General features: G+C 37.1%; 1 protein-coding gene across 1 annotated transcript; it reads left to right on the top strand.

Annotated features, from left to right (window-relative positions):
* The first annotated feature begins 3,201 nt into the window (after nucleotides 1–3,201).
* LOC144432861 (neuronal pentraxin-1-like) lies at nucleotides 3,202–5,254 on the top strand. The gene is made up of 2 exons (XM_078121158.1): nucleotides 3,202–3,377; nucleotides 3,938–5,254. Exons 1-2 carry the CDS (start codon nucleotides 3,239–3,241, stop codon nucleotides 4,528–4,530), a joined length of 732 nt encoding a protein of 243 aa, XP_077977284.1. The 5' UTR covers nucleotides 3,202–3,238; the 3' UTR covers nucleotides 4,531–5,254.
* The last annotated feature ends 4,477 nt before the right edge of the window (nucleotides 5,255–9,731 follow it).

Here is a 9,731-nt window from a genome sequence, read left to right on the forward strand (position 1 = left end):
CCCATATGTGTATATCCGTTTATACGTTGATAATACTTCATTTCTAGAAAAATGAAATATCCATATTCTTTTAAACCTATCACATCACATACCGTATGAAGCGTTCGAATGACAGTTTCTTTAGCGCCCTATTCATATCTGACCAAATGTGGTCATACTTATCGTCAGAAATCAATGCGTACTGCACAATTCAAAAACCATAAAGACATAGACCCTTCATCCAATTGTCTACTCCTATATTATGATATGCAAGCATTCTTTAATAACATTCACCATTACACTAAATTACTTTGACCGTGAGTTTCAATTGTAAAAACGTGCGTTATCAACGAATTTAAAACTTCCTTTGGGTGTATTTCTGGAATGATTAAAATCAGAGTTATCAAGTTTCCTTCTGTGAACACATGATTTATGCTTGCGAAAGATTTAACAAAAAAATTCTCAGCAAAGGCATAAATGTAATCAAATTGGTATAATTCTTTTCAACCCCTAGAATGTACCAATGCCGTAACTTTGCCAACAACCAACACTGAAGTAGTAGTTCAAGCACCTGTGCCACAATTGTCTGCACTGACAACATGTATCTGGATGAAAGTTAATGACAACCAAATTGGTACACTTGTCTCCTATGCTATACCCGGTACTGATAATGAGTTTCTCATGTACAACACATCAGGCCTGTATATCTTCATCAAAGCAGCCAATAAGAAAACAAATCTGAATTTAAATGATGGCACTTGGCATCATGTTTGTGCTACATGGTCGTCTACTGACGGTAGCTGGTCGTTATACAATGATGGTGGCCGTTATGATGGTGGTACTGGTTTCAAACGGGGAAGTACGATCACTGCTAGTGGTAGTTTGGTTCTCGGTCAGGAACAAGATGTCGTTGGTGGAGGATATGATCATAACCAAGCTTTCAAAGGTGTCATCGCCTTTTTCAATATGTGGTCTAAAACTCTGTCAGCAGCTGAGATATTCGATGTTTATACAGACTGTTCAATTGGTGGTGAGTGTTTAGGTGGAGACCTGCTAGTCTAGACATCAGTGGTGATGCTACCTTGACCTGTGTAGATGTCTGTGGTAAGATGAAGATTTAATGGCTTGTAATTAGTCCCATGAAAGGTGATGGTATTACAATGCGTTCCACCCATATGTGTATATCCGTTACGTTGGTAATACTTCATTTCTAGAAAAATGAAATATTCATATTCTTTTAAACCTATCACATCACATACCGTATGAAGTGTTCAAATGGCAGTTTCTTTAGCGCCCTATTCATATCTGACCAAATGTGGTCATACTTATCGTCAGAAATCAATGCGTACTGCACAAATCAAAAACCATAAAGACATAGACCCTTCATCCAATTGTGTACTCCTATATTATGATATGCAAGCATTCTTTAATAACATTCACCATTACACTAAATTACTTTGACCCTGAGTTTCAAATGTAAAAACGTGCGTTATCAACGAATTTAAAACTTCCTTTGGGTGTATTTCTGGAATGATTAAAATCAGAGTTATCAAGTTTCCTTCTGTGAACACATGATTTATGCTTGCGAAAGATTTAAGAAAAAAATTCTCAGCAAAGGCATAAATGTAATCAAATTGGTATAATTCTTTTCAACCCCTAGAATGTACCAATGCCGTAACTTTACCAACAACCAACACTGAAGTAGTAGTTCAAGCATCTGTGCCACAGTTGTCTGCACTGACAACATGTATCTGGATGAAAGTTAATGACAACCAAATTGGTACACTTGTCTCCTATGCTGTACCTGGTACTGATAATGAGTTTCTCATGTACAACACATCAGGCCTGTATATCTTCATCAAAGCAGCCAATAAGAAAACAAATCTGAATTTAAATGATGGCACTTGGCATCATGTTTGTGCTACATGGTCGTCTACTGACGGTAGCTGGTCGTTATACAATGATGGTGGCCGTTATGATGGTGGTACTGGTTTCAAACGGGGAAGTACGATCACTGCTAGTGGTAGTTTGGTTCTCGGTCAGGAACAAGATGTCGTTGGTGGAGGATATGATCATAACCAAGCTTTCAAAGGTGTCATCGCCTTTTTCAATATGTGGTCTAAAGCTCTGTCAGCAGCTGAGATATTCGATGTTTATACAGACTGTTCAATTGGTGGTGACGTGTTTAGGTGGAGACCTGCTAGTCTAGACATAAGTGGTGATGCTACCTTGACCTGTGTAGATGTCTATGGTAAGATGAAGATTTAATGGCTTGTAATTAGTCCCATGAAAGGTGATGGTATTACAATGCGTTCCACCCATATGTGTATATCCGTTACGTTGGTAATACTTCATTTCTAGAAAAATGAAATATTCATATTCTTTTAAACCTATCACATCACATACCGTATGAAGCGTTCAAATGGCAGTTTCTTTAGCGCCCTATTCATATCTGACCAAATGTGGTCATACTTATCGTCAGAAATCAATGCGTACTGCACAATTCAAAAACCTTAAAGACATAGACCCTCCATCCAATTGTGTACTCCTATATTATGATATGCAAGCATTCTTTAATAACATTCACCATTACACTAAATTACTTTGACCTTGAGTTTCAATTGTAAAAACGTGCGTTATCAACGAATTTAAAACTTCCTTTGGGTGTATTTCTGGAATGATTAAAATCAGAGTTATCAAGTTTCCTTCTGTGAACACATGATTTATGCTTGCGAAAGATTTAACAAAAAAATTCTCAGCAATGGCAATAAATCTAATCAAGTTGGTATAATTCTTTTCAACCCCTAGAATGTACCAATGCCGTAACTTTACCAACAACCAACACTGAAGTAGTAGTTCAAGCATCTGTGCCACAGTTGTCTGCACTGACAACATGTATCTGGATGAAAGTTAATGACAACCAAATTGGTACACTTGTCTCCTATGCTGTACCTGGTACTGATAATGAGTTTCTCATGTACAACACATCAGGCCTGTATATCTTCATCAAAGCAGCCAATAAGAAAACAAATCTGAATTTAAATGATGGCACTTGGCATCATGTTTGTGCTACATGGTCGTCTACTGACGGTAGCTGGTCGTTATACAATGATGGTGGCCGTTATGATGGTGGTACTGGTTTCAAACGGGAAGTACGATCACTGCTAGTGGTAGTTTGGTTCTCGGTCAGGAACAAGATGTCGTTGGTGGAGGATATGATCATAACCAAGCTTTTAAAGGTGTCATCGCCTTTTTCAATATGTGGTCTAAAGCTCTGTCAGCAGCTGAGATATTCGATGTTTATACAGACTGTTCAATTGGTGGTGACGTGTTTAGGTGGAGACCTGCTAGTCTAGACATAAGTGGTGATGCTACCTTGACCTGTACAGATGTCTGTGGTAAGATGAAGATTTAATGGCTTGTAATTAGTCCCATGAAAGGTGATGGTATTACAATGCGTTCCACCCATATGTGTATATCCGTTTATACGTTGGTAATACTTCATTTCTAGAAAAATGAAATATTCATATTCTTTTAAACCTATCACATCACATACCGTATGAAGCGTTCAAATGGCAGTTTCTTTAGCACCCTATTCATATCTGACCAAATGTGGTCATACTTATCGTCAGAAATCAATGCGTACTGCACAATTCAAAAACCTTAAAGACATAGACCCTTCATCCAATTGTGTACTCCTATATTATGATATGCAAGCATTCTTTAATAACATTCACCATTACACTAAATTACTTTGACCTTGAGTTTCAATTGTAAAAACGTGCGTTATCAACGAATTTAAAACTTCCTTTGGGTGTATTTCTGGAATGATTAAAATCAGAGTTATCAAGTTTCCTTCTGTAAACACATGATTTATGCTTGCGAAAGATTTAACAAAAAAATTCTCAGCAATGGCAATAAATCTAATCAAGTTGGTATAATTCTTTTCAACCCCTAGAATGTACCAATGCTGTAATTTTACCCACAACCAACACTGAAGTAGTAGTCCAAACATCTGTGCCACAATTATCTGCACTGACAGCATGTATCTGGATGAAAGCTATTGGCAACCAAATCGGTACACTTGTCTCCTATGCTGTACCCGGTACTGATAATGAATTTATCATGTACGACACATCGGGCCTGTACATCTTCATCAAAGCAGCCAATAAGAAAACAAATCTGAATTTAAATGATGGCACTTGGCATCATGTTTGTGCTACATGGTCGTCTACTGACGGTAGCTGGTCGTTATACAATGATGGTGGCCGATATGATGGTGGTACTGGTTTCAAACAAGGTAGCACAATCACTGGAGGTGGTACTTTGGTCCTTGGTCAGGAACAAGATGTCGTTGGTGGAGGATATGATCAAAGCCAGGCTTTCACCGGAGTTCTGGCATTCTTCAATCTATGGTCCAATGCATTAAGTTCATCCGAAATTGCCAAAGTGCATGATGGATTTCCATTAGACGGCAATGTGTTTTCATGGTCTGTGGAGGGTCTTGCAATGAGAGGTGATGCAAGTACTACTTGTGTCGTCAAAGAGTAATATGGAAAACTTCATTTCAATAATTACTTTCGTAGCTCTTTACTATCATTTTTAATTTTTCTAGCCATTGCATAAATAACGGTTCAAATATAGATTATTCTATTTACCTATTTGCTTGCATGATTTCATAGAATTTAGAGTATGAAATGTTATTATCAATTGGATAGTCATATGATAAGTAGGCGTGAATAAAATTGAATAAAACTAGCAATGTGAAGAGAACAATTAAACGAATAATATCCAAACGGTTGAAGGACACTTTAAAGAAATAAATCGATATTTGGTTTATTTTAATTACATCTCTGACATGCAGATTTGATGGTGATAAAACGTATGTAATTGTTATACATTTTCTTTTTAAATTTGTTGGTAATGTTACGGATCATAAATGGATCATATTCACTGCTAATTCCGATTAAAGGTGAACCATTGGAAAGAACATAATTATATTCTTTTAAACTTATACTCCATTAATCATGGGATGTGTTTTCAAAAACCAAACATCTTGATGTTGGTAAAACGTGTAGTTGTTTGCAGTGGTCGTTATACTTTTAACTTAATATGTTGGTTAAAACACGGAACTGTAAACCTTAGCAGAAAAGTTGTTTCTAGTAAATAAGTATTATTGTTTGTGACAAACAACACACGTTTCTTTGAATTTCATTAAAACATTTTAGCTTCTTACAAATACCGATTTAACACATTCATTGTGTCTACGATTAATTGGCAATAAACTGTTATTCACACAAACTTTCTGGTCGACTTGCTATTTGTTCAGTTATAATTATTATTTTTGTTGAGACTATCGACCAAATACTCATTTTTTCACTCCTTACCTTAAAGTGCTGCTAGACACTTTCAAAACGCTTAAAATGATATGCAAGACATCTAGACTGACAAAAGATAACTACAAGGACTAGTTGAAAAGCAAACAGTAGCTAGAAATTACATTTATTGCCTAGCTCTGAGGGCACAATTAGACGTCTACCACTTTGAGGGATGTTATGCAGCAATGTTTTCCGAGGTAATATGTTTATAACACATATTCCCAGGCCACGCTCTTTCCAACGCAAATCACTGGTATAATTAACGTCAGTGCTACAGCACTAACAGGGAAAGTAGAAAACAAATAATGCCCCTGTACAAATGTATGTAAATTGAGGTCACTATGGGTCAATGGTCCATACCATGTGACACGGTCTAAGCCAATCACTTAAGGCTGTATACAACGTTATGTGTTATAATATTTGATCATATCAAATTACAGTATGATTTAGTTCAATGGTGCACATAAAACCACAAGGGATATGGATTTTTGCTGCTTAAGAAGAAACAAACATTTAAAAGGGAATGATAAATTTGCCATTACTATCAAAATGATATGACAAGTTGCGCTACCATGCCAAGCTCAAAGAAAACTTGGAGTTATTATTTCTTAAAACGTGTATTTTGATCTTGAATTTAGCTGTCACAGTGTTAAGTGCCTGGGTAAAACGTTATGCCAAAAGTGAGTTCATGTGCTAAAGGTGCTTATTAAAGTACAAGGAGATTTGGAACTTTCGTGTGCACTGTTTATTAAAATTCATTGGTAACCAAACTATGTCGTTATGTCACTTTTACATCATATCTGTATACCTGATTAGAGCCCTACCAGTTACTGAACATGATTCAATAGGTTTTAGTAGTTGAAGTAATATAAGGATACTCTTAATATCAAACAAAGGCAACCACAAAGTCTATCAAGTAACAGACTGCACCACTTTAAACAAAACTAACCACCAGAGACCATAAAGTTACTGAATGTGCCCCTGTAAACAAAAGTAGCCACACACACCATAGATTTACAGACTGTGTCTCTGGCAAGAAAAGTGTTCTCAGACCATGAATGTACAAACGTAGCCAAAAAGACCATCAAGTTACAAAGGTAGCCACAAAGACCATCAATTTATAGACCATGTCACTTTAAACAAAAGTAACCACAAGGTTCATACAGTTACAGATCAAAACGTAAGTAACCACTAAGTCCGTATAGTTACAAACTGTGTCCCTTTAATAAAGGTAACCACAAATTTAAAGGCCATTAACTTACAGACTGTACCCTTTAAACAAAGGTAACGAGTAAAGACCATACAGTTATAGCCTGTGCCCTGTTAAAATAAAGAAACCAACAAAGACAATACATCAGTTATTGACTGTACCCCTTTCCACCAATACCGGTAAGTACCAAAGACCATAAACTTAAATATTGCATCCCTTTAAACAAATATAAGGTAACCAGCAAAGACCATAACGTTACTGACCTTGCCCCTTAGAACAAAAGTGGCCACACAGACAATACACTTACATACTGCACCCCTTTAAACAAAGGAACTACCAAGGACCATAAAGTTACAGACTGTAACCCTTTAGGACCGGTCAGTTTCTCCAGCCGGTATGGGGGTGGTAGTGTTGGTGGTGGATTTTTCCATCGAGCTGACGAAAAGTCACTGCCCCCCCTTCTAGCTCTCTCTCTCTCTCTCTCTCTCTCTCTCTCTCTCTCTCTCTCTCTCTCTCTCTCTCTCTCTCTCTCTCTCTCTCTCTCTCTCTCTCTCTCTCTCTCTCTCTCTCTCTCTCTCTCTCTCTCTCTCTCTCTCTCTCTCTCTCTCTCTCTCTAAACCAAAAACAGGCTAACACCCCCCACCCCATCACATAATTCTAAAACGTAGTGACCCCCATATATCATATTTACATGACAGGTATTTGGTCGTGACTCAGAGTGGATTGCTTGACTAAATACTTTAAATGATAGCATTATACTAAGTTAGCGACTACACGGTAAATATATTCACAAAGACGTTGAATAGCATCTTGGCAAAGGTAGAGGAAATGCTTTGTATGAGAAGTACATACACCTCTCATGCGGATATTGGAGGTTTATTGACACTTAAAGCCAATTTCTAGGCTATTCAGACCATTTCAGACAATATTTCCAAGGTTTCCAAGACCGCACAAAGATGTAAATTGTAACTACACAGTGATAAAATGTTTGATAGCATCTTGACAGGTACGGGGAAGAGTTTTAGACTGGGATATGAGATATGTTCACGGCTCGTGAGGGGGGGGGGGGTCTTAGGGTCTCCCCCTTGAAGTCCTGGAGCTTGTTTACTCTTACAAAATTGTAAAGCCAACATGATGTATGCTATTCAGAGCCCTTCAGACAATAACTACTTCCAAGCTTTACAAGACAGCACCATCACCATCAGGTATCCGTGATCAAACTATTATTTACACATAGGGTTGAAATATGTTCGATATCATTACAGTAAAGGTCAGCACATCTGATGGTTGCATCATTGGCAGGGGGAGAGTTGACATTACCATTACAGATATAAAGTCACTATTAGGTTAGAGAACTTTAGTAGGTGCTCATACCTACTATATATGTACATAATAGAAACTGGAATCTGATGAGATGTGGTGATTTGTAGTGTAGATACATGTAACGTGTAGTGCCCGAAATAGAAAGCATACGATGTGTATTAATCCCTTCATACTGAGGGGTAGAACAAGTTAGATTAACTTTTTTTATAAACTATCTAGGAAGATTACCATTACAGAAATTTCAACATTTGCCTTACAGTGTAATTATTTGAAGCTTTATTGGCCATTGATTGTGAAATACCCAAGTATATTTATATGACATATTCTGTAACTAGTGTAGTAGGTAATACATGTATATGTATAGTTATGTTTGAGTGTCACTCCGGGTGAAGTAATATTTAAAAGACTATAGGTAGGAAACAGGGACAAAAAAAAATTCAAGTTCAGACAAGGTTATGCCACTGTAGATTAATGGATTTTTTCTACCATCAAAACCCAGAACACAATAACTCCCTATCCACAATTTCCAAAACAGGATGACCCCCAATCCCAATCCAAACCCCCCTCCCCCTTTAAGCAAACGTAACCATTAGCTTTTCGTATCATCATGTAAATTTCTGCTGAGAAACTAAATTTTGTGTGAGCATTCCTAGTTAACGTTGCCATATGGATGACAAGGTGATAGTTATTTTAGATTGTTTATTCATAAACCAACTTTACTATGTTTTCCTACTTGAAAAAAAAAACAATGTGAAACAACAACAGTGATGAGTCCTTGTATGTTACTCAACAATTGCAAAATGTTATAACAAACATTGTTTAGATTTTGTACAATTCATCGAGTAACAAAAAGGGACTTGGTATATATTTCACATACTGGTTTCAAGTATGAAAACACAGTAGAGTTGATATATGAACAACAAATCTAAAACAAATACCAACTTTTCATCCCTATTGCCACTTTAAAACTGGGTAGGCTTTTGTAGTATGGGGTCCCTATGACGAAAGAGACAAGTGCTGCCCTTTAACCTGATGTGTGTAAATCTGAGCACATGCCACTTGATGGCGCTGTTCACAAAACCCAGACAAGTAATCATTGACAACTACTTTGTTTTCAGGTTGACCTTAATGGCTGTAACACAAAACTACAGCTTTGTGATTAAGGTAAATCTGTGTGCAATTCTTGCCATTCACAATAACCAAAACGCGAAAGCTACAAAGTGACAAACTGCCTAGGTTGTTTCATAACCCACCATGATGCCCTGTTCCCGGGACCTGTTCTTAGAGAGTCAATATATGCCATTTCGTTATGACTGCATAAATATATTCCAGGAGTCGAAAGACCATAATATATTTGTGTAATAATGTATTTGCCTTGTCACTAGGAAACATGAAACATGCAGTTTCCATCGTCAGAAAAACCACTAACCTCTTTACGGCAGCGTTTAACAGACGCCCCCGTATATTTTTCGTTGCGTCAGTAGAAAAATTTACTCAGATTTGTGAGGAATGGAAATTTCGAGTGTATTTTTAGTAATTTTTAATAAAAATATGATATTGGAACTTTCAATACAGAATAAGGAGCTGGTCACTGTTTTTGGTGGGGATGTCAGCAGAATGATACCGCCTATAATTTAGTTTAATATTGAGACCCCCCCCCCCTCACCCCCCCCCCCCCATTTTTTCACATTTCGGGTAGCCAATCAAAGTCGTGACTCGAAGGGTAGAGTGACTCTAAATCTCGCATACAATATATATGTGATACTTTACAAGACACCATTATCATATATTAGGTACTTATATTTACACAGAGTGACTCTAAATCTCGCATACAATATATA

The sequence above is a fragment of the Glandiceps talaboti genome, chromosome 3 (assembly GCF_964340395.1).
Source record: "Glandiceps talaboti chromosome 3, keGlaTala1.1, whole genome shotgun sequence".
NCBI classification, from domain to species: Eukaryota; Metazoa; Hemichordata; class Enteropneusta; family Spengelidae; genus Glandiceps; species Glandiceps talaboti.